The sequence below is a fragment of the Juglans regia genome, chromosome 16 (assembly GCF_001411555.2).
Source record: "Juglans regia cultivar Chandler chromosome 16, Walnut 2.0, whole genome shotgun sequence".
Lineage (NCBI taxonomy): Eukaryota > Viridiplantae > Streptophyta > Magnoliopsida > Fagales > Juglandaceae > Juglans > Juglans regia.
The window spans coordinates 24,947,272-24,972,362 of NC_049916.1; the positions used below are offsets into that span (position 1 = coordinate 24,947,272).

At 36.6% G+C, this 25,091-nt stretch overlaps 4 protein-coding genes across 5 annotated transcripts; 2 read left to right on the forward strand and 2 right to left on the reverse strand.

Annotated features, from left to right (window-relative positions):
* On the forward strand, nt 1–459 carry LOC109013342 (uncharacterized mitochondrial protein AtMg00820-like). Its single transcript, XM_018995382.2, has one exon. The coding sequence runs from the start codon at nt 1–3 to the stop codon at nt 457–459; it is 459 nt and encodes a 152-aa protein (XP_018850927.2).
* A 1,290-nt stretch (nt 460–1,749) lies between these two features.
* Nucleotides 1,750–8,365, forward strand: LOC109013338 (bifunctional phosphatase IMPL2, chloroplastic-like). The gene is made up of 9 exons (XM_018995375.2): nt 1,750–2,257; nt 3,430–3,508; nt 5,052–5,146; nt 5,241–5,290; nt 5,602–5,726; nt 5,927–5,993; nt 6,387–6,476; nt 6,856–6,967; nt 7,106–8,365. Exons 1-9 carry the CDS (start codon nt 1,933–1,935, stop codon nt 7,174–7,176), a joined length of 1,014 nt encoding a protein of 337 aa, XP_018850920.1. The 5' UTR covers nt 1,750–1,932; the 3' UTR covers nt 7,177–8,365.
* A 989-nt stretch (nt 8,366–9,354) lies between these two features.
* Nucleotides 9,355–10,709, reverse strand: LOC109013341 (protein CASPARIAN STRIP INTEGRITY FACTOR 1). 2 transcript variants are annotated; one of them, XM_018995381.2, is made up of 3 exons: nt 10,509–10,709; nt 10,109–10,164; nt 9,355–9,816 (listed from the first exon to the last, which is right to left on the reverse strand). In XM_018995381.2, exons 1-3 carry the CDS (start codon nt 10,582–10,584, stop codon nt 9,688–9,690), a joined length of 261 nt encoding a protein of 86 aa, XP_018850926.2. In that variant the 5' UTR covers nt 10,585–10,709; the 3' UTR covers nt 9,355–9,687. The 2 variants fall into 2 exon arrangements, with proteins under 2 accessions (XP_018850926.2, XP_018850925.2); XM_018995380.2 differs by having other exon boundaries at nt 9,388–9,831.
* A 7,088-nt stretch (nt 10,710–17,797) lies between these two features.
* Nucleotides 17,798–21,676, reverse strand: LOC109008782 (receptor like protein 21-like). The gene is made up of 2 exons (XM_018989004.2): nt 21,253–21,676; nt 17,798–19,989 (listed from the first exon to the last, which is right to left on the reverse strand). Exons 1-2 carry the CDS (start codon nt 21,596–21,598, stop codon nt 17,972–17,974), a joined length of 2,364 nt encoding a protein of 787 aa, XP_018844549.1. The 5' UTR covers nt 21,599–21,676; the 3' UTR covers nt 17,798–17,971.
* Between the last annotated feature and the right edge of the window lie 3,415 nt (nt 21,677–25,091).

Genomic DNA, 25,091 nt, shown 5'->3' on the forward strand with positions numbered 1-25,091 from the left:
ATGTCTGCTAGACCCTACACAGAGCCCACGACATCCTCACCTGCTGCACAGACCTCAAGTACTGCTTATCCCTTATCTGCTTTTCTTTCTTATTCTCGTTTTTCACCTTCTCACATTACTTTTTTAACTGCTCTCGCTACTTCTGTTGAATCTTCATGCTATTCCGCTGCCCTTTGCCATTCCCTCTGGCGTGAAACTATGTCTACTGAACTTAGTGCCCTTGAGGCCAATTCCACCTGGACCCTTGAGCTACTACCTCTTAGTAAGAAACCCATTGACTGCAAATGGGTATTTAAAATCAAACTTAAGGCCGATGGTTTCGTTGAAAGATACAAAGCACGGCTGGTTGCCAAAGGCTATACTCAAGTTGAAGGTCTTAACTACCATGAGACATTTGCTCCTATTGCCAAAATGACTACAATTCAGTGTCTATTGGTTGTTGCTGCTACTCAACAATAGATCATCCATTAACTTGACGTCAATAATGCATTTTTGCATGGTGATCTTGATAATGATGTTTACATGACACCACCTCCCAGTTATTGTCCCGAAGGGGAGACCCATGTCTGTCTTCTCCGCAAATCCCTCTACGGCCTCAAACAAAGCCTCTCACAACTGGTTTTTTAAACTAACCGATGTGCTTCTTGATGCAGGTCTTTCCCAATCTCAGGCAGATCATTCTTTATTCACCTTGGTTATTTCCACCAGTATTACCATTGTTCTTGTCTACCTACACACTTCAAAACCAAAGATCTCAGTTTTCTCAAATATTTTCTTGGTCTTGAAGTTGCTCGTTCACCTCAAAGCATATTTTTCAACTAACGAAAATATGCTCTTGATATTCTATCTGATAGTGGATAACTTGGTGCCTGAAGCTCTCCATTTCTCATGGAAAAAAATTTGAAGCTCACCAACCATGATGGAACTCTTCTTCCTAATCCTCGTGCTTATCAATGACTCGTTGGACGTCTCATCTACTTGACCATAACCTGCCCTGATATTGTTTTTGCAGTGAACATCCCCATTCAGTTTATGCATGCTCCTCGAGCTCCTCACATGCAAGCCGCCACTCGTGTTCTCCGTTATATTAAAAGCAGTTCAGGGCATGGCATTTTTTTCTCTTCCTCCAGTAGTTTACATATTACTGCTTACACTGATTCAGATTGGGCCAGCTGTCCCACCACTCGTCTCTCCACCACAGGCTATTTCATCCAGCTCGGTTCTAGCCCTCTTTCCTGGCATACAAAAAAACAGACAACAATGGCATGTTCTTATGATGAAACTGAATATCGTGCCATGGCCGTCACCACTTGCCAACTCACCTGGCTGAAACAGCTCCTCACTGATATTGATATTTCTCATCTCGAGCTAGCTTACATTGTGACAATCAATCAGTTCTACACATCGCTCACAATCATATATTTATGAATGCACAAAATATATTGAGATTGATTGTCACCTCGTTCGTGACAAAATCTGATCAGGTCTCCTCACAGTTGTTCATATATCCTCTCATGAGCAAGTCGTCGATATCTTCACCAAAACTTTAGGACAGAACCCCTTCCACCATTTTCTCTGCAAGTTAAACGTTACATATTTCTATGCACCAACTTGAGGAGCGTATTGACATAATCTTTCCATATTAAGAGCACAAAATCAGCAATTCCTTGATTCTTGAAATTGTTCTATATATTTTGTAATTAGCATATCATTTCATTAGCTGCACAGTTTCCATATAGAATCTACCCTAGCGTAGCTGTATATATATATACGTAACCACCTTGAGTGTAAAATACAGATCATTTCAATGAAAAGTCTGATCATTTTTTATATTTGACAGTTCACTGCTCTCACTCTTCGAGGCTTCGGTCTCCACTGTTGCCATCTCTCTGTCTCTCAGTCTGGATTGAAAACCTTGTGTTCGCAGTAGTAATGGTCACTCAGTCCTGCCTCGTCTCCCAAACCCTTTCATTCCTCTCCTTCTTTCCCAAAACTCCCTTTCCCACTCCCACTCGCACCTCCTCATTCAACAGAGCCCCCAACCTTCGTTTCCCAATCTCTCTCTCTCGCCCAACCGCAATGGCCTCCAACTCCAATCTCTCAAATGACGTCCCGGACGCCCTTCAACAACTAGACTTTCTAGATTCCGAACTCGATCACTTTGCTAAGGTCGCCAACAAGGTCGCCGACGCCGCCGGAGAAGTCAATCGGAAGTACTTCCGGAATAAATTCGAGATTCTTGTCAAGGAGGATCTGAGTAAGTTCTTCTTTCTTGGAGTGGGAAATCTGGGTGTTTGATTTTCGTTTGTTTTTTCCCTCAGTTAATTGCTGAGAAATTTCCAGGAAAAGGAAGATGAGAGAGATTTTGCTTGAATCTACAGATGATAGAGAGTATATGAGTGCTTTGTTTTTGGGTCGTTATGGTAATGAAAAAAGAAGAAAAATGAGAAAAAGTCATATTTTTTTCCTCGGCAGAGAAGGTTAAAACTTAAATGTGAGTTGCTTGTGCTGCTTTGATGTTCCAATATTCCAATTAGTCTCGTTAAGAGATCTAAATATGGTTTGTTGTGAATTTGACTATTCTAAATTTGTTAGTTTGGATCTCAATTTCATCTCAATTCATCTTTATAATTTTTTTAAATTCTAATCTAAAATATAATAAATAATTTAATTTTTTTAAATATTAAAATAATAATAATATTAAAAAAATAATATTCTAACAATATCTTATAATCTCAATTCAGCTCAATTCTAACTCAATTCAACGACTAAACACAACTTAATCATTCACAACAAACCACTCCTACAATCAAAGTGATTGGACTGAATAGAAAATACGAGGCTTTATGCAGTTCTTTTTATGTCCTGAACCTTTACTGGCTTTCTGAGAAAACCGAGGAAGGTAAAACAAAATCAAAATCGAATTTATGAACTTCTATGCTTTATGCTATTCTCATTTCCTTAAGTTGGGAGTACTCGCATTCTAGTCGACTTATGAGTGGTTTGTATTCAGAGATTAGTTGAGATGGATTGAGATGATTTGTGAATGGTAGAATAAAAGTTAAATTATTTATTATATTTTATGTGATAATTTGAGAAAGTTATTTTGAGATTTAAAAAAGTTCAATTGTTTATTATATTTTATATGAGAATTTAAAAATATTGTAATGATGAGATGAGTTGAGATGGATTTTGAATACAGACGAGGCCTAGTCAAACTAACTATTATTTACTTTCGTAATTCTAGATGATGGCAAATTAGATTTCTCTCTCTCCTCACTTTTACCAATAAAAAAAAAAGATCTCTCTCTCCTCACTTATTAGGGGAAAAAATATCATGATCAGATAGGATTAATTAATTTATTTGGTCTAATTCTCTACATTAGGTCTTTTGTCATCGTTGTTCATATTTTATTCGATTTGCTGCAGGTCCTGTAACCATTGCAGATCAAGCAGCAGAGGAATCTATGGTTAAAATTATACTTGAGAATTTTCCTTCTCATGCAATGTACGTGATTATAATCTAAATACCATCCCATGTTTTTGTATCAAACTAGTTGCGTCTAGACTTCATTCTCTCAAGTCTCGTGGTATTAATCTAAAGAGAATTCCTTGCGACCAGTCCGGCTGTTATTAGCCAAATAACAGTCTGCCAATCACATAGTTACACGTATAACTTCCACCACACTTATCCTAAACCAGCAAACATCAGAAAAGGGGCAATCTCTCTTTTGCGCGATTTCAACCCGAAGGAAGTCCCCTCGCCCCTTCGCCGAATCTCAACCCAAAGGAACTCTCCACGAATCGCGTTGGCTTCGTCGAATCTCAACCCTAAGGAGAACTCCCCACGAATCGCGAATCTCACCTCCTTTGTTGAAGCTCAACCCGAAGGAAATCCAGAACCCCTGAATCTCAACTCCCAAATCTTCTCCTCGTGCCCTCACGAAACCCAGAGCCCATCCACCAGTCCACTGACATTGACCCTTCTCCTCAAACCACAATCTGTCAAATGTATTTGATTTTAAGAAAATAAATTTTCATTGTTGTTGTTGTGAATAATCAAATCGTTTGAGATAAAAGCTTACAAAAGTGGATTGAATGAACCAAAGACGAAGAATGAAGAATCGTTGGTATAAAGGAATAGAAAGGTCTTCGACACCGATGTTTGATGGAGTGAGGCAAGGAGTAGCAGTGAGGAGAGGGATGATGCCCACGTTGACGCCCACTCCAAGTGCAGTGGCGGGGTTGGAGCCGTTGATGGAATGAGGATTGGACATGATGGGATTATGCTAATGGTGGTGGTTGTGGTGGAAAGATGAGGCAGGTGTGACGACGAAGAGGTTGCGCAGGCCCACCATGCCCATCTCCATGGACGCGAGGCCGTAATTGATTTGCCTGGAGGGCGCAACAAACCACATTCCAGTGGGTCTAGTGCTGGTTCCTACGGCGGTAGGTCCGGCATTGAAGCCAAGGGAGAACTCATCCGGGGTGGTGCGGCCCGCGGCTGAAGAGGACGTAGCCGCCCAGTCTGTGAAGGCTCCAGAATCCGAAGGTAACCTCGTGAAGTCGAGCTCCGTTGAGGCTCTTGGTCGATCTCTGTCGCACAGGTTGGGTAGGGGAATTTCTAGGGTTGGGGGCTTTGGTGGAAGAGGGAAGAAGAATAGATGAGGGGCTCGTGTCTTGGGCGGTGCAAATGAGTAAGGGGCTAGCTTGATTGTCTATGGTCTAGCATATTTTTCTTTTAGTGTTTTTCCTTACGTGTCTTAAGTTGAATGGAGGGCTGTTTTTGCGGGATTAACAACCGGACCGGTCTGAAGCGCTTCTCTAATCTAAATGCTATGTTATTAATATTTATTTTCCTTTCTATCATCTCCTTGACTATCAAATAGAAATACCAATCACAATGGGCTGAAGTGAGGTTGTGGATTGAAGAAAGATTGTGTGCGTTTTGTAAATTACCAATCCAAAACCAAAAGTGTCGAATTTCACAAATAAAAATGGAATTTTTTTTGTTTCTTATTGCTAACTTATCAAAATATATGTAATCATAGTTATGGAGAGGAGAATGGATGGAGGTGCAAAGAGAAGTTTGCGGACTATGTTTGGGTTTTAGATCCAATAGATGGAACAAAGAGTTTCATCACTGGTATTTTTCTTCCTTTTATTTACATATATTATCATCATTAGGCTTAAGCCTTTTGAATTATACACAAATAATTCTATGCTACTATTTGTTCCAGGAAAACCCTTGTTCGGTACCCTAATTGCACTCCTATACAGGGGTAAACCAGTAAGTATACCTCAGCTCTTATACAGTGCATAATATTGAACTGAAATTTGCGATTAATATAAAAGGTGGGTTTTTTTTCTTTGAAATGTGAAACATAAAATTCTCTTTTTAATATGTTAAAAAAGTATGGGAGGAAGAAGGGAGGGAAATACATAGAATCCCAATGCATCCATGGCCTGTGCCCAAATCATTAGTGAAATACATATTGCCAACGGTATGTAGGGTTTTGTCTCTTTTGCATGGTATATGGATAGTTCAACTTGTGAAATAGAGATAAACTTCTTAAAAACTATATGCATGTTTTTTTTCAGATTCTTGGCATAATCGATCAGCCTATTCTGAGAGAAAGATGGATTGGGAGAAGTGGAAGGAAAACAACACTAAATGGACAAGAAGTGTCTACTCGGACTTGTGCAGAACTGTCACAAGCCTACTTGTATGACTAGTACATATTTCTTCTTCTGAAGAAAACAATAAACAAAACAAAAAAGTGCAGGAAATTAAATATCGGTTATTTTTTCTATGCATTTACATTTTATTGGGAAGATAGTGAAACTCTTTATGCATAATTTCTGTGATTAGTGGATCTATAACCTGTTTTCTTTTTGCATGCTTCCTTTCATTTTCTCTGTTTAGGTACACTACAAGTCCACATCTCTTCAGTGGAGATGCCGAAGCAGCATTTGTTCGTGTTAGAAACAAGGTCTATGGTTATCTGCTTAAACTTGATTTTGAAAGGAGGTTGTATGTTGTATTAAAAATATTTCCTAATAGTATCTGAGGATGTGCTTATGATTTAAAAAACTGTATGAAAATTATGATAATTCAGATTTTTTTAATGTTTTCGGTATTGCTTCTACTCATCTTTCCTCTCTACATCTGATGCTTCACCAGTATTTCTGACAAATTTTTTGGGCTGCTTTTAATCTGCGTCACCAGATGGCTTGCAGTATAAATTTGCCGATATTTTTAGAAAAATAAATGGCATGGTTCCCCGCACTATTCAATTAGGTGTACCCTCTCTTGCATCGGGAAACAAATTGAAATACTTGTTCATTGATTCCTGATGTTCTTTGTAACGTTCTATGATCCACAGGTAAAAGTGCCATTATATGGCTGTGACTGCTATGCTTATGCTCTTTTGGCTTCTGGTTTTGTGGATCTAGTTGTTGAGTCTGGTTTAAAGGTAAGCTTCAGTCACTCTTGTTTTATATTGTTGATTTACTGTGACACCCAGGACATGTTTGGTTATGCTTATATCTCTATTATCAAGTGCTAGTAAACGTTCCTAGATTTTCAAGCTGGGACAAGTAGTGAATGGCATGGGTGGCACTGGTCAAATGGATATGTGTCCAGGTCTTTCCGAGAAAACAAATCGGCTGGAGTGAAATTTGTATTAATCTTTTGGTGGTTATTGGGGAAACTACCTGAATCATATTTTCAGAAATAACGACAGCAGGGTTTTTTTTTTTTTTCCTGTAATCCTTTTGCGCAATAATCATCTTATTCAGAACATATAGCTATCCTGCTCCTATCTGATCAAAATGGTAACTCTTTTTTCTCAGCCGTATGATTTCCTTTCGTTGATACCTGTGATAGAAGGTGCGGGGGGTGTTATAACCGATTGGAAAGGAAACCAGCTTCACTGGGAGGCATCTCCAGATTCTCGTGCAACAAGTATGCTAATTATCTGCCAAGTTTTCACTTTTTGATGCAGACTGTAAATTCATTTCGTTTTGTTTTCCTGGGTGTATTTTTCATGGTCAAATCAACTTTGCGTAATGACATTTTGTTGCTTATTGCTTTATTTTCCAGGTTTTAACGTAGTGGCAGCCGGGGACAAACAGATTCACCAACAAGCTGTAGATTCATTACAATGGCAGTGAAGATTGAGTCGAAATGGAATATGTAAAAGCCAATGCCATTCACGGGTCCTATCTTCGGGTTTAGATATCTTGAATAGGATGTAGATGGACCAATAGGATTAAAAAAAAAAGAAAAACACTATAAATACAAAGGGATCCCACACATTGTGAGTGTGCCATGTCTCCTCTCTCTCTTTTTTTTTTCCTTTCTTTTTTTTCCTCCTCCCATGCGTCTCCCCTCCCCTCCTCCCCCCTTTCCCTCTCTGCCTCCGCCTCCCCATGGCTGCCATGGTGGTCGGGGACCACCTCAGGACCAGCAGAAGCCGCCGGTGATCCAAGCGGCACCGTCTGGCGGGGGGATGGGAGCTCCCGTGCACGGCAAGCTTGTGGACTGCCAGCTGCTTCTGCCGGCCCTAAGGTGGTCCCCAACCACCATGGCGGCCACGGGGAGGGGGAGGTAGAGAGGGAAAGGGGGAGGAAGAGAGGGGAGACGCACGGGAGAGGCGCTGCCGTGAGGGAAGGGGAGATGACGGCGGCTTCTGCCAGCCCTAAGGTGGTCCCGGACCACTATGGTGGCCACGGAGAAGGCGGAAGCAGGTGGGGAGATGCACGGGAAGGGGGAGACACACGGGGAGGGGGGGAAAAAGAAAGGAAAAAAAAGTGGGTAGATGTGGCAATGGTGTGCCACATCAGTGTGTGGGATTCTTGTGTTTGTAGCAGCCCTCAAAAAATAAACCACAAAAATATCTCTTAGGAGGAACTGCATATTTTTCATTGTCTTTTAAAGCCTGTGTGCATCATGAAATGCAAGGGCAATTGTCAATTATACCACCATATGTAGAATTTCATAAGCCATATTCTCCTCCCACCATAACTATTTTGGGGCACGTGTCCCAATCCCAACAGGATACACGGGATACGTGTCTCAAACTCAACAGGTCCACCAAGCCAAATCCTCGTTACTAAACCTGCCTTCAGGTTCTCAACTTGTCCTGGACAAGATTTGGAACCCAAGATTGGGTTGTGTATGGATACAATGATAGAGACTAATAAAAGCAAATGTTTTTTCATGGATCCAAGGGGTCTCTTTGTATTGGTGGATTAGTAATTGGCCTGTGTATTTCTTCCTCGGACATGGATTGAATTTCATTAAGTTGATCCGGAGAAACAGATGATTTCTTAATGCAATATGATCACCCAAAGTTTGGAATCGACGATTCCTGCTACTTTTTTTTAACTCTCTCAGGCTTGTGTGTGTGTGTGTGTGTGTCCATCAATTACAGGCTGTGTCTGTGTAGTTATTTCAAAATAGAAACTGTTGATAAAGAACAGTGAAATATGCTTGAAACTGTATGCATGTTTAATTTATGTGAGCTATATATCCCAGGAGTCAGGACTCGGGACGTTTTAAGCAAATGAAAAGCAGTGGCATTGATGTATGTTTCAACGTGTATGAAAGGGTTTACAAAGCCAACCCGAACTGCTCAAAAAGCCCGAACGCTATTATAGTTTTAATTTAATCAAAACCAACCAACCACTTCTAATTTTATTGCAACCGCTCAACCTCTTAATTTCGTGTTAAGCAATAATGACTTAAACCAAGTTAAGTTACTCGGAAATTGATAAAATGGCCAAGCATAGCCAGCCATGGGCAGAGGCAGCCACTGCCTCATGTAGGAGCATATCAACTAGAAATCCCAAGATTTTCGAAATTATTTTGACTTTTTTTATAAAGTAGATTATAAAAAAAGAAATTAATTTTCCCCACTCAAAAACAAATATATATTTATAGTTCTACCCTCAATTCAACACCCCCCCTCCCAAAAAAAAAATCTACTCAAACATAAACACTTTTCAATTTTTAATTTTTATACTTTTAACTTTTCAACTTTTTCATCGAAACATTACCTAATCATTACAACGTTTCAAACTTTCAAATAAAACATAAAAAATAATTTAATTTTTTCAAATCACAAAACAAAAAAAATATTAAAAAAATTATATTCTAGCAATAATTTTTAATATTTTTATTCAACTTTTTTTTCTCTCATTTCGCACAACCCATATAACATCTTAACTCAAACCATTTTATTACTATTCATGTACTATTTTACTACTATTTACAAACTTCTCATCATCTCATCTTAACATCCAAACGATGCTTTAATATTCTCTTTTACATGAATTATGTATGAATAAGTATCAATCCTCATTATATTACAGATCATAGACTGGACAAAATGCCCTTCATTTAGTCCACTGTTTATGGTTTAAACATGCCACAACGAAATTTGAAACACATTTTACTATAACTTCTTACATACACAAATATATATATATATATATATATATATATATATATATATATAACACATGATTACGCGGAGGGCTCAAAAACTTAGTATAATGTTGTGCCATATGCTACATACATATATATAGGTGGGCATACATATATGTAGAGATTTACTTCATTTATTTAGATATTTCCACACAGACTGCAGCCAAGCTTTTATACTCATGGCTAAATGAGCATCAGTTGGGTATGAGTTTGAAAGGAGGCTTCACAAGAGCTGGTGCTGGATCATATCTTCCATAGTCTTTTGTGTTGACCCTTAAAAGCCTCTCGTGGATACTGACCTCTTCATCGTGGCGGGATGGTTTCTGTACTGGTATTCCCTATGTATCCATTAAATAAATAAATAAATATATAAAATCACACAATATTGAACTAACAAATCTGAAAATAAAAGAGGACGTTGCATGGACGAGTACTTCACCCACATATCACAGTAATTTAATATCTAGCTAAGAGTTTAGTGCTTTTCAAGTTTGATTATTATATATAGAGAATCATCGATCCATGCAGCTTGGTGCTTTTGATGAAACGGCTACAGAAAGAAATTAAGAACATGACTCACATCCCAACACAAATAAGGATCAGTGAGTGACAAACCTCATTCATTGTATCCGCTTCTTTAGCCAACTCATTGAAGAACTTGGACTGCCCACCTGCAAAGGCATTTCAAGCATACAAATGGTGTAAGATTCTCCTCTTATCAAGCATATTTGAAGCAGCCAGCATATATGGGAAACGTATGGAAAGTAATGTTCACTAAAGAAAAAAGGAAAAACAACAGCTTATTAATTAATTTGTTCACATGCCTGGCACTAATATGTATAATAAGCATCTGCAGGAAAAGAAGATCAAGATCAAGATCAAACCCATGAACCTTTTCAGGAGCAACTGACATAAAACCCTAACCCCTTCTCTAAAAGAGGCTGCCAGTGATCATGTCAGTACGATTTGCAACAAAGGCTGCAGCAAATTACTTAAAAAGGACCCAAAGACCCACCTGCAATACAAGCTGATAAGAGTGATGCTAAAATGAGGAAGAGGATGCTGAGTTTCTTGAGAAGAATGAGACCCATGTTAGGACACAATTTGTGCTTTTCCTTTTCTCATGCAAGAGATCCTAGACCAAATGATGATTCCTTTCTACACTGTAAGGATCATTAACTTTACTTAGGGTGGGAGTCTTAGAGAGAAGCTGAAAATTGACAGTTAATTAAAAGGAAAGCAAGTTCCATTGCTTTTTAGTTTTAAAATTCAAACAAAAAGGGGAAGGAGACCACTTTTCTGTTGTTGGGGCACGTCTAGCATGTTAGTGGATTGATTGAGGCGAAATGTTAATTTAAGATGATAATCCTGAGATGACGCCTAGTTGAAACTACAAAAACACCCTCAATATTAAAACGAAGTTTGCTATTATTTCCAGATTAATATAAGGAATGAAAGCATTAAAGCAGGAATGCAAGAAATCAGCAAACAGATGATCACTTCAGGATTGCAGAAAATCAGAGAAGAGATTTCATAATCTCAGTACGTGTACATAGCTATTCTAGGAAGTCCAGGCTGTTAGTCAATTGTATTTACTATTGCTCTTTTATTGTAGCATTCTCTAATTCCTTTCTTAGCTTAGTTTCCTTATTTACAGATTGTAACAGCTTGTAATTATTTAGTGTGCACAGACTGTAATCATCCTATATATGTCAATAATATACACCCTCTCTATCTCAACTCGTGAGATAGCTTTTTCTCAAAACTTCTTTAATTAATTCTTCTTGATTTCTGTCAAAATCCATCTGCTAGCCATGCATAAGAGATTCCCAAGTACATGCATGCATTCAAGACAATTAAGGTGGACACATTTCATGAGCGTGCTGTAGTCATTTTCTTGATTCAGAAAATGACATTCATAAAACTCTATATATATGTGCCTCAGAATATGCTTATATGTATGAAGCAGAGCCTAGAATCATTGTATTTTCAGGTTTCAGCTGCATAAGGGTCGAAAGAGACAATGCAGCAGTGCAAACTTGGAAAGCATGCTAGCTTGTGATAAATTATTAGATTATTTTACCTACTTATGCTTTTAAAAAACACATTAGGTTGGCATAAAATAGCTTTTCTGGATGATTAGTGCTTTCAATTATCTCTAAAGACAAAGACAACAAACCAAATACCACTAAAAGGACAGTGGTGGAGAATAAAAGAGACACTCTGTGAGGTTTATAATAACAATATTTTCCTTGCTCCCTTTTCTAGCAAAGTGGTATGACGAGACAGACACCTTTCCCCTCATTCAAGCAAATCCTCCCTTCCTATTAGCACTCAATAATTGGGTCAATATTCTACTGATCCCTAGAGGTAGGTTAATTTTTGAAACACCAATGAAGGTTGAACAGCAAATGTGATCAAAGGGTTCTTCAGTTCTATGGTAAAACCTCATGGCCGGTAGGACAGGGATTCTTGTGATATTTTGTCATGATTTCAAGCATGCCAAAGGATGAAACACAGCACTTGGCCAAGGCTCCCTTTTTTTAGTTTACTTGCGGTAAAAGTATGCCATGCGGAACCTAATTTGTGATTGCTTTAACGAACAACCCAGTTTGTGATAACTTTAACAATCATCTCCAAGAGGAACTTTAGATTATTTTAGGGTCGCCTTTGGACTTCCAATAAAGTGATCACTTCTGTTCCTCTTTTTTCCTTTTCCCTTCCTTCTCCTTGTCCTTCTTTTTCTTTGCTGTTTTTCGGTCATGTCAGTAGTCTTCCTTCTTTGACAAGTACAGACTATATTTATATATGAGAAAAAGAATATTTACGAATATGATATACTAACTGCATTACTGATTGGACGTTTTATATCATTTATATTTATAAAAATTTTGAATAGATCAAAGAATTTCTCGTCACATTAATAAGATTGCCATTGTCACATCATTAGAAAAAGTTTCTATTGACAGATTACTTCCATTAATCAAGTCAATATCTTCTCCAATTTTTTTAACACAATGCTTTTAGTATAATTAGCCGTTACTCTGTAATTACACATTCATACCATACTAAATTAGTTACTTTAGATAGATTTATTCCTTATATCTATTTATTTGACCACTCCCAATGTAAAAATTAAGTCATTGAAATACAAACAATTGAGTTCTTGACATAGTATCAGCCTAACCACGATCCCTCCCTACCTGAGACCCCCATGGCTTCTTCTTCCTCTTCCACTGTCCTCTCTCCCTATATCTTCCATCCCTCTGACTCTCGTAACCTTATACTCGTTTCCGGCCTTCTCATCGGGGACAATTTTTCCAAATGGCAAAAAGCCATGACCCGTGCTCTTAATGCCAAAAACAAACTAGTTTTTGTCGATGGTACTCTTATCCCACCCGAAACTACCTCTCCAGATTATAGACAATGGAATACAACCAAAGACATGATCCTTACCTGGCTCCTAAATTCCATCAGCTCCTCCATCGCCAACTCCCTTGAATTTCACACCGATTCCCGAGCCGTATGGCTCGATCTGCAGTCCAGATTTTGCCGTGGCAACAATGCTAGGATTTACCATCTCAAGCATTAGTTATCCTCCCTGAAGCAACACAATCATTCTGTCCATGATTATTACAACCAAATCAAGCAAATTTGGGATGAACTCAGTCACTTACAACAAACCAATGATCTCAAACAATTGCAGCAACAAGCTGAAGATGAGAGAGTTTATCAATTTCTTCTTGGCCTCAATGACACTTTTTCCCAACTCAGAACCCAGATCTTAGCCATGGAAACCCTTCCCCCCATCGCAAAATTTTTTTTAATTCTTTGTTGTCTCTCCTCGGCAAACCACCATCAACCTCGGCGCCGATGGCTCATCAAGTCTCCACCTCTTCCCCACTTCCTGGTTTGACCCATGATATGTACCAAAAGCTCCTTGATCTGCTTCAACCGAACACTTCACCCGCAAACTTCATGGGTAATGTCTATTCTTCTCCTTCCTTTGATAGCCGCTCTGATTGGGTGGTGGATAGTGGTGCCACCGATCACCTCTGCCATGACTGACGCCTCTTCTCTACTCTGTCTCCCCTCTCTTATGACCAGAAGGTCACTTTACCAAATGGGCATATCATAAACATTGAGGGTGTCGGCACTTGTCATTTGGCCGAACACCTCATTTTACATAATGTTCTTTTTGTCCCTCAATTCTTATTTAATCTCCTTTCTGTTCCCAAACTCACAAATACTAATTCTTGCATTATTTCTTTTTCCTCTTCCACTGTTTCTTTTCAGGACCCACAGTCGATGAGACTGATTGGAGCGGGTGAGCTTTGCAATGGACTTTATGTGTATTGGCCCCAACCCATTACTGATTTTTCCACTCAAAGTACTGCTAATAAAATCTTATGGCACCAACGCCTAGGTCATCATTCCCGCTTAGTTATTCCTAGTCTTTTCAATAATCCTTGTGTTATTTCTGATTGTGACATTTGTGCTCGTTCTAAGCACACTAGACTACATTTTTCCATTTCTACTAATAAAAATACTATGATTTTTAATAGAATTTTTTGCGATATATGGGGTGACTATCATACTTCTTCTATTTATGGTGCTCATTATTTTCTTACCATTGTTGATGGTTTCTCTCGCACTACTTGGATTTATCTCATGCGCTATAAATCTGAAGCATACACTTATCTCATGCATTTTTTTGCTCTTATCAAAAATCAATTCCAAACCACGGTTAAAATTATTAGAATTGATAATGGCCAAGAATTTATTTCTCACAAATTTCAAAACTATCTTCATGATCACGGCATCCTTCATGAATGTACTTGTGTTGAACCTCCACAACAAAACGGTGTTGCGGAATGTAAATATCGGCACCTCCTGAATGTTGCTCGTAGTCTGCGCTTTCAAGCTCACTTACCCTTGAAATTTTGGAGTGAATGTGTACTCACCGATGCCTATCTCATCAATCGCACTCCCAGTCGACTTCTTCAAAATAAATCTATTTTTGAACTTCGTTTCGCTATCCCTACAACCTATGCCCATTTACGCATCTTTAGCTGCCTTTGTTATGCCCAAACTCTCCACGCTTCTCGTGACAAATTTTCTTCGCGTGCTTCTAAGTGTATATTTCTCGGTTATCCTGGCACTCATAAAGCATACAAACTCTATAATCTAGACACTCAGGTTGTTTTCTATTCTCGTGATGTCACTTTCCACGAACATCAGTTTCCTTTCTAAGATGTTTCTACTCCTTCACCTACACCTCTTCCTATTCTTCCCCTCCTTGTCCCTGAACCCATCTTACCACCCTCTACCCCTACCTCCACTATTTCCGACTCTCCTCCCCCTCCTCCTCCTCCTTCTCCTCCTCCTCCTCGTCCCCGTCGCACTACTACTCAACCCACATATCTTCAAGACTATATATGCCCGACCATACACACTGAGCCCACTGCATCCTCACCTGCTGCATCGACCTCAGGTACTGCTCACCCTCTATCTGCTTTTCTTTCTTATTCTCGTTTATCACATTCTCATCTTATTTTTTTAAATGCTTTCACTGTTTCTGTTGACCCTACCTCTTATTCTGCTGCTACTCATCATGCCCATTGGCGAGACGCCATGTCTGCTGAACTTCATGTTCTTAAAGATAATTCCACCTTGACACTTGAACTCCTTCCCCTTGGAAAGAAACCCATTGGATGCAAATGGGTGTTCAAAACCAAACTCAAAGCAGATAGCTCCGTCGAAAGATACAAAACTCGGTTAGTCGCCAAAGACTACACTCAAGTTGAAGGCCTCGACTACCATGAGACTTTTGCTCATGTTTCCAAAATGACTACCGTTCGGTGTTTATTAGTTGTTGCTGCATCTCTAGTGGATCATTCACCAACTTGATGTCAATAACGTCTTTTTACATGGCAACCTTGATGAGGAAGTCTACATGACCCCTCCTCCGTTCAAAAGAAGAGACTCGCGTCTGTCGTCTCCGCAAATCCCTCTACGGCCTCAAACAAGCCTTCCGTAACTGGTTTTTTAAACTAACTACTGTGCTTCTTGATTCAGGTTTTTCTCAATCTCAGGCAGATCATTCTTTATTCACATTGGTTACTTCTACCAGTGTCACTCTTGTTCTTGTATATGTCGATGATATTCTGGTGGCCGGCAATGATCATTCCAAAATTGAGGTCTTCAAACGTGTTCTCTCCACACACTTCAAAACCAAAGATCTTGGTCCTCTCAAATATTTTCTTGGTCTCGAAATTGCTCGATCACCTCAAGGCATTTTTCTCAACCAACGCATATATGCTCTTGAAATCTTATTTGATAGTTGACAACTCGGTGCTCGGACCGCTCCCTTCCCCATGGAACAAAACTTGAAGCTCACCAATCACGACGGCTCTCTCCTTCCAGATCCTTCTCCCTATGTAGACTTATTGGCTGTCTCATATACTTGACTATTACTCGTTCTGACATTGTTTTTGCAGTGAACATTCTCAGTCAATTCATGCACGCTCCTCGTGCTCTGCACATGCAGGCTGCCACTCAAGTACTTCGTTACCTCAAAGGCAGTCCCGGACAAGGCATTTTCTTCCCCTACTTCAACACTCTTCATGTTACTACATATACTGATTCTGATTGGGCCAGTTGCCCCACCACTTGTCGCTCCACCACAGGCTACTTTGTTCAGCTTGGCACCAGTCTCATTTCTTGGCGTACAAAAAAGCAGACCACCGTGGCTTGGTCCTCCGCTGAAGCTAAATATCTCGTCATGGCCGTCATCACCTGCGAACTCACTTGGTTGAAACAACTTCTCACTGATCTCGGTGTCTCTCACCCCGAGCCTATCAGCCTCTATTGTGACAATCAATCTGCTTTATACATTGCTCACAATCCTGTGTTTCATGAGCGCACTAAATATATTGAGATTGATTGTCATCTTGTTCATGATAAAATCCGGTCCGGACTTCTTACCACTGTTCACACTTGCTCCCATGAGCAAATTGATGATATCTTCATCAAAGCATTGGGTCATGATCTCTTTCACCATTTTTTATGCAAGTTGGGCATTACGAATCTCCATGCGCCAACTTGAGGGGGCGTATTGACAGATTACTTCCATTAATCAAGCCAAGATCTTTTCCATTTTCTTTTAACACCATGTTTTTAGGATAATTAGACGTTACTTCTATAATTACACATTCATACCATACTAAATTAGTTACCTTAGATAGATTTATTCCTTGTATCTATTTATTTGACCACTCTCAATGTAAAAATTAAGTCATTAAAATACAAACAATTGAGTTCTTGACAATTTCTGAAATAATGGATGATGACCTCAAGTTATACATGAAGTAACAAGCAATTGGAACTGCTTCTTACCAAATTAACAAACAAAAAGAAAACTAAACAACCAAACTAAAAATTGAAGAGTTTGGTATGATATATAGCAGTCATTGAATTGTCTGCTAAACACTCTGCTCCTTCACAACTTATGCGCTAAAAGTTAGAAGCTAATCCCAAAGAATCCATGCAGAACGTACGAAGTTAGATTAATTATCAAAATGGACAAAATCACATTTCTCAACATACACTATGCGACATCCACAATGTTTTCTCTTCCGCAAGGCTCCCTGAATAATAACAATGATTTTGAGGGATCCAATTGCAATGAGAGAACCCGAGTCGTCTCTAGAAAATTGCAACCACTCTTCGTCGTCACTATCCGATAGCAAGCTAGCTTGTCTGTTTTTTAGATATAAAACGGTGTCGTTTTTTTAGTCAGAGTTATATTGCAACAGAATTAATACGTCGCCGTTTTTACTCTAAAAAGTAATGTTCTTAATGCTGATATCTATATGTCGTTAAAAATATTGAATCAGCGACGCTTGGTGAAGACGTGTAGATCTTTGGCGGCACGCTGACTCGGGGAGGCTAGGAACCCGAGCTAGTCGGAGACTTCACCGGAGTGCCGCCTCGCCAAACAACGCTTCAACACCAAAGCCTTTGCCTGGCCTCGGAACGATGCCATCTTATAACTGTCGTCCTGCCTTTTTCCAGTTCATGAAGTCGTTTCTTATGATTCAAGTTGAAAACAATTACTCATTAAGTATGAATACAAGTTTAGGAATTCGGCCTGGTTTTCCAGAGTATCACATCTAGGTTTCTTTGGTGTCACACAAACCATGGCAGGTTGTTTGATAAAAAAAAAAAAACCATGGCAGGTTGTATCAGACAATTGCTGTCTAAATATATATTGCTGCCAAAAGTTCTTATAAAACACCTTTTTCTGCCCAGTAGAAACCGTTACATGCATATGAATAAAACAAAACTCAATAACATAAAAAGCCCAAACTCATAAATTAAAACCATTACCTGCGGCTTCTTTATTGAAGATAAGCATTACTTTGAGATACAGATCTTTCATTAAGTAATTGCTTCCACTGCAAAGCTGACCCTGGATCATCGATACTTGGAAAGATATTCCAAAAACGACTCAATATATCTGTCCACAGCTCTAAAATACTTCTGCCTCCAGTTCTTTTTAATGATAAGGATCCCAAAGAAAGCCCAAAACCCGAATGCATAGGATACTGTTACAAATGCGTAGAAGAATAAAGGGTGATCAATTATCCTGTTGCTTTCTTTTTCGTCTTTTTCGTCTTTCGGTTGGTTTGTGCTTGAGCATTTTCTTAGCAGGGGGTCTCCACAGAGTTCTGGATTACCGTCATAGCATTGCATTTCGAAAGTTGAAAATTGCCGCTCAAATGGGATTCGTCCTGAAAGATTGTTGTAGGCAACTCTGAATGCAGATAGAGAAGTGAGACCAACCAATTCAGAAGGAATTTTACCCCTCAACTTGTTGTGAGAAAGATCCAAAGTCTCCACCCTTGTCAAGTTTTGGAAAGATATTGGAATGGAACCTGTTAGAGAGTTATGCGACAAGTTTAAGGACACAAGCTGTGACAATTCTCCCATTTCAATGGGAATGCCACCTGTCAATTGGTTTGATGACAAGTCAATTCCAGTCATCAACAAGAGGGGGACACCTTTGAAAGTATATACCTTATCTTTTATACGAAACATTGATACAAAGCTCAACCCATAGTCTGAACTATTACTCCGAGTTAATAGGTAATACAGTCGACCCTTTTGCGTGAAATAGTTGGAGTTAGTAGAGCTTGGAGAACTCTTCTTCCAGAATGTAACGTTATCAAGGCAGGAGGGAATGCCTCCTGAAAGACGATTACGAGAGACATCAAAAACTTGCAGTCTTTGCATTCGACACAATCTTTGTGTTAGGTGACCTTCAAGGTGATTTCCACTTAAAAGAACGGCTACCAAGTGAGGATGATCATACAGCCACTTTGGAATGTTACCAGACAAGTAATTGTCACGAACATCTAGGATTACCAAGGCCGGACTGTTCGATATCGCAGGCGAGATTATTCCTTCAAACTGATTGCCGCTAAGATATAAGCACTCAAGCTTTGTCATGTTGGAGTGCCTTGGGAGCATTTCTCCTTGCAGCGTGTTGTTTGACAGATTTAAATATACCAGTGGGGTACTGTCATTTCCAGTCAAACTTCGTGGTATTGTTCCCGAGAGAATGTTGTTAGAAATGTCTAATATTTCGAGAGACATACTACCAAAGGATGAAGGAATTTTACCTTCTAGTTCATTTGAGGACATGTCAACATGTGATAAGGATGAAAAAAGATTTCCAAAATTTTTAGGAAGAGTACCTTTAACGTGATTATCAGATATGTCAAACTTTCGAAGGTTTACAGTTCCATTAATGAAGCAATCAAGAAAAGAACCTTCAAATTTGTTGCTTCTCAAGTATAACTCTGTGGTGTTGGTGTTAAAGAACAGTTGACAAGGTATGCTTCCTTCTAATGAGTTGTACGACAAGTCCAGGTACTGCAAGTTAATCTGGGTGGAGATGAAGCTCGGGACAACATGACCATTCTTCTTGTTGAGGTTACATCTCGCCAAATTCAGTGTAGTTAGCTGAAAGGTCGAGATCCACGAGGGAGACTCAGTTTCAACTTCCAACTCATGATTGCTTGAAAGATCGAGATAATCGAGACTTGAAGAATTGGCAAATATGGAAAATGACACCAGCCCTTCTAATTGATTACCAGAAACATCGAACAAGGAAATTTGGCTTTGATTAGAGAATATTGATGAAGGCACATTACCCTGAAGGCGATTATTTGAAAGATCAAACTGTTGAATTATCCCTGGATAAGAGGGAATATTGCCGTCTAATTGATTATCCGAAACATCGAACACCACAATCGGGCTATGATTTGAGAATATTGATGAAGGTAGATTGCCATGAAGGTGGTTTCTCGACAGATCAAGTTGTTCAAGGTTTTCAATCGTCCCAAGACAAGAGGGGATATTGCCTTCCAATGAATTACTCCCAAGATCCAAGATCATTAGAGATTTGAGTCTCTTTAGCTCACAAAATGCTGCAACCAAGTAAGTTTGAGAAATGTGCGTTAATCGTTATATGATTGGTCTATGATAAATAGTGGGTAATATTTCTACCAAGCAATTTAAATGAAGAAGACGTATAGATGAAAGGATTGACCTTGGCTGCCCCGGGTGGTGGCCGTCAAGAACCACCCTCAACTTTTCAAACCAGCTAGAATCGTCAATTTTTCAAAATATGGTTTGAATTTTTGATATTTTTATATGAAAAATGATTAACTTATAACTCTATATTAATTATTAATGAATGGTAGTTTTATAAAATTGAAATTATTTTTTAATAAAGTAGCATACTTGCATTAATTGGTTGTGAAAGAGGTTGTAAAAGAGTAATGAGAGAATACTAGGTGTATTAATTTTTTATTTTTTATGTTTTACACAGCATATAATTTGATTTATTTTTATTTTAGAAAAATAACCTCGCTTTGTCTCATCTAGCTAGGTGTTAACCGTGTTATACCTTAGATTTGTCTCTGGTCACATGGCTAATGATTTAGTAACAAAAGTTTAACGAAAAACTTAATTTGATCAAACTTAGAGAAATCAAAAGTTCAATTTGAAAATACATAGAATAAATTAATTTTAAAACAAATCACATGTACCAATTTAATTAATTTTAAAATAATTGGTGGTCAAGATCCATGCATTTTAAGGCCAAAAACATGCAGACAGAGTCACAGGAGCTCGTGTCGTGCATAGTAAATCTGAGGGATGCTTAAAATGAGATGAGATGATAATTTATAAATTATAGTAAGATAGTTTATGAATAATAATAAGATAGTTTGAATTAAATATTTATTGAATTTTGGGAGATGAAAGAGAAAAAGTTAAATAAAAAATATTATAAAATTAAAATATTGTTAAAATATAATTTTTATTTTATGATTTGAAAAAATTGAATTGTTTTTTTTATTTAAAAATTTAAAAAAGTTGTAATGATTAGTTTAAAAAAATTGTAATAATTAATTTTAAAGTGTTTGTATTTGAATTATGTTTATAAAAAAAATAAGATTAGACGTGATGAGAAAAAAAAAAAAAAAACTTTTCAGACATCCTGAATCATCTTACAATAACGTACCGTTTTGAACTTCATCCATCAGTCAAAATGAAGTTATTTGGATTTGAGAGCACAAGCTAAGCAAAATTAGAAAATTGTGTGTCTATATATATAGAGAGAGAGAGAGAGAGTATAATGATGATGAAATACATGGGGGATAGATAAATGAGGTTAGGGCTCTCACGTTGAAGCTCTCCTCCAATGTTGATGCCGCTAAGATGAAGCTCTTCCAATTCACCAAATAAGGTGAACAAAGTTACATTCGGGATCCATGTCCCTGATATTGGTATATCATACATGCTTAAACTGATAACGTTAAGTGCCCCGTCGCATTCGATACTATCACTTGCCTCACAACAATCCCCACCGTCAAAATCCTTGAAGGCTAGACCATCAGTGGAGTTTCTTATCTCCAAAAGAGCTCTCTTCTGTTCTTTGTTGCATACTTCGCCCCAAGCGGATGGGCAGAAAGTAGCGAGAGCCATAAACCAAAGCAAAATGACTGATCTTTTACCAAAGCAAGTCTCCATTTTTTCGAACCAGGGATTTATCAAAATGCGCAAAGCTAATAATAATGGCTATTCTTGTCTTGTTGATGCAACAGCAGAGATCAATGGTTTTGCATATTTGTCATCGTCTCGTTGGTGCCTTTTATAATGTCTCCATCCACGCTAGAGGATATGTTTTGGGTAAAGTCTTGAAGCCAGGTCTTCCCTTCCATCAGTCCATGCATAAAAAAGCGCAATTTCCGCTACATTTTCCTGGAAATTTCAATGTGAACTACTTTAACTTGAAGATTGTCCCTAATTTTGATAAATTGGTATCATCGATAAGTATATTAAGGTTGCGTTTGAATATTAAGCTGAATTGAGTTGAGTTGAATTTTTTATAAATAATAATGAGTTAAGATGATAAAGTAAGTTTTGTGAGATCTATCTAAAATGAGTATAAATATGTTTAAATGTTACGATGAGTTTAAATGTATTTATGAAAAATAAAAAAATGTTGAGGTGCTACCTAGTTTGCCTCCCTTATTACATGTTAAATTTTCTATTAAATTTGAAATGTTATGTTTATAAAACGGTAAACCTTTTAAAAGTAATATTTTATTATGAACTATTATAACTTTTAAGTTTTTTTTTCTTTTTTTACATATAAAGATATAAACCGATTCAAAACTCCATCCAAAAGCACTAATTCAACATTTATATTATTTTGTATTTTAAACAGAATCATATGACTCCAATGTGATATTCTATCGGTAAAAATAAGCATTCTATCCATTAAATTTGAAATATTATGTTTATAGAGCGATAATCATTTTAAAAATAATGTTTTAATATGAACTGTTGTAACTTTTAAGTTTCATTTCTTTTATTACATATAAAAATATAAACCGATTCAAATCTCAATACAAAAGCATTATTTCAACTTTTATATTATTTTGTCAAATAAATTGTCCTATAAACCATTTCAAGTTTCTTTATTATAAAATTCTATCTCTCTAGAAGTCTTTTCCTCATGCACAACATACACAACGATAAGCTTATTGAGCAAGTTATATAGGCTTTCTAATTATTCTTGAGTCGGAAAGGTAAGAGAACGTCTTGTCAATTGTTAACGAGGACGGTGACTCAATTCAGATAAATCTTACATTAAAAAAAAAAATAAGTCTTACGCATTATACATAGGACTGTAATCGAGCCGAATCAAGCTGATTTTTGACTTGCAGAGTTCGGCTCAATTCAAAATACTCAAGCTCAAGCTCGAGCCCAAGCTCAAGATTTGTATTTATTCTTTATTCGAATTCTACTCAACTTTTTTTTAAAAAAATAAAAAATATGTAATATTAAATTTATACAACTAACAAGCAGAACTTCTATTAAATTATAAGTTTTTAAAGAGTAATAAATATTTAATATCTAACTAGTTGATATTTATACATAATAACAATATATTATATGCCTATATAAATTATTAATACATACATAATAATATAGCATATGTTTATTTCATATATGGTTCTAATATACCAGTATATGAAATTATTAAATCTTATCGACTAATTATTATATAAATTATAAAATATAACTATGAAGTATATTTAATATATAGATATAAATAATTAAGTTACATGTTATATATAAATTATAAAAATGTTATGTTTTATATATTATTAGCTAGCTTATAGATATATATATATATATATATTTATATATATAAGTATATGTATATATTTATTAATGGGGTTTGCTATGCATCTGCCTACACCCGGCACACACTTCACATATTTTTTTTTTTTTTTTTACACTCAATGCATTGAGTGTGTGCCGGTGTAGGCAGATGCAAAAATTTTTCCTTTATTAATATATGAATAAACTTTAATCGAATCGATCCAAACATAAAAAATGGGCCTTGACTAACTTTAGTCAGAACAAGTTAACAACAATCAGCCTATTACGCGGCTTATGGACTTCTTTCGAATTATTCTTTACTCGAGTCGAAAAAGTAAGAGAACGTCTTGTCAATTGTTAATAAGGACAGTGACTCGATTCAAAGAAGGAAAATGATAGGGTTACTACCTTCTTATTACTTATTTATTACTTTTTTTATATTTGATTTTTTTTATAATTTTTTATTTTACTTAATAGTTAAGGAAGTGATAATTAGTAAATTTATATATTTTTTTAATTTTTTCTTAATGATTAAGGATGTTAAAAAAATACTTAAAATAAAATGATAAAAAATTAAAAACACTACAAGTAGTAGATGGGTAGTAGATAGGTAGTAAGCCTATCACTACCCTTCAAAGAAATCTTACAGAAAGAAAAAGAAAAATAAAACAAAACAAACAAGAAGTCTTACGTTACACACACCTAACTAATCTGACTAATATTTCTAATTTTTCAATTATTTTTTTGTAAAATAACACCCAGAGTTAAGATTTATCCACTTTATGCCTTGTACGACTATACGCAAGTGTGTTTAAACACAATGGGCTTTCTTTTTCTTTCTTTATTGATTGTGGGCCCCAAGAAAATTATATGGCAACTATCAGTGATTACGTAAAAAATGCTTAACGTCCCGTTCCCGGCACTCGTTACATTAATGTGTATTTTTTTTTATGTATTTTTATTGAGTTTTTTTATATAAATTTTGTTAATAATTTTAAATATTTAAAAAAATAAAAATAAAAATCATTTTTTTACTTTCTGATTAAAGAATGTTTTTTAATAATGTTTTAAATTTATTTTATTTTTTAAAATATATAAAAATATTAAAAAATCTATATAATAAATAACTTAAAAAAAAACACTTAAAAGAATAATGCTAGACCCCAGCGAAGACCGTAGCATTGTCCTTGATTACATTGACTGCATTGACTTGACGCTATGTACTAATTATTAATAGAGTAGTGATAAACAATCTATCAACAATTTATCTACTACTTTCTTATAAAATATAATTTTTTTAAATTTTAGATATATCAAATCAAAACCAAAAAGTAAAATCAAATTTTTAAAAAAAATATTATTTTATTCAATAGTAGTTTAAGAGTAATAAATTAGTTAGTAGTTTATTATTTCTCTTATTATTATTATTATTATTATTATTATTATTATTATTATTATTATTTTGAACACATAAGTTATTCATTGCTTCAAACTGTGTCATGGCCTTCAGCCATTAAAAGAGACATAATTCATGGTTTTACATAGTCTATATCTAAAATTTCATAATCCAGTGAGACAGCTTTCTTAGCCGGTTGATGTGCTACCTTATTTGCCTCCCTTTTTACATGTTAAATTTTCTATTAAATTTGAAATGTTGTGCTTATGAAGTGGCAAACTTTTTAAAAATAATATTTTTTAAAAGTAATATTTTATTATGAACTATTATAACTTTAAAATTTCACTTCATTTCTTACATATAAATATATAAATCGATTCAAAACTCAACTCAAAAGCATTAATTCAATATTTATATTGTTTTATATTTTAAGCGAAGTCACTCCAATGTAAC

Coding starts and splice junctions, on each gene's coding strand:
- LOC109008782 (XM_018989004.2), bottom strand. CDS start 21,598: ATGGAGACTTGCTTTGGTAAAAGATCAGTCATTTTGCTTTGGTTTATG. Junction 19,990..21,252: donor CATTGGAGGAGAGCTTCAAC/GTGAGAGCCCTA, acceptor ACTTGGTTGCAG/CATTTTGTGAGCTAAAGAGA.
- LOC109013341 (XM_018995380.2), bottom strand. CDS start 10,584: ATGGGTCTCATTCTTCTCAAGAAACTCAGCATCCTCTTCCTCATTTTA. Junction 10,165..10,508: donor CTTATCAGCTTGTATTGCAG/GTGGGTCTTTGG, acceptor ATGCCTTTGCAG/GTGGGCAGTCCAAGTTCTTC. Junction 9,832..10,108: donor AAGCGGATACAATGAATGAG/GTTTGTCACTCA, acceptor ATGGATACATAG/GGAATACCAGTACAGAAACC.
- LOC109013338 (XM_018995375.2), top strand. CDS start 1,933: ATGGTCACTCAGTCCTGCCTCGTCTCCCAAACCCTTTCATTCCTCTCC. Junction 5,727..5,926: donor GAACTGTCACAAGCCTACTT/GTATGACTAGTA, acceptor TTCTCTGTTTAG/GTACACTACAAGTCCACATC. Junction 5,994..6,386: donor TTGTTCGTGTTAGAAACAAG/GTCTATGGTTAT, acceptor TATGATCCACAG/GTAAAAGTGCCATTATATGG.
- LOC109013342 (XM_018995382.2), top strand. CDS start 1: ATGTCTGCTAGACCCTACACAGAGCCCACGACATCCTCACCTGCTGCA.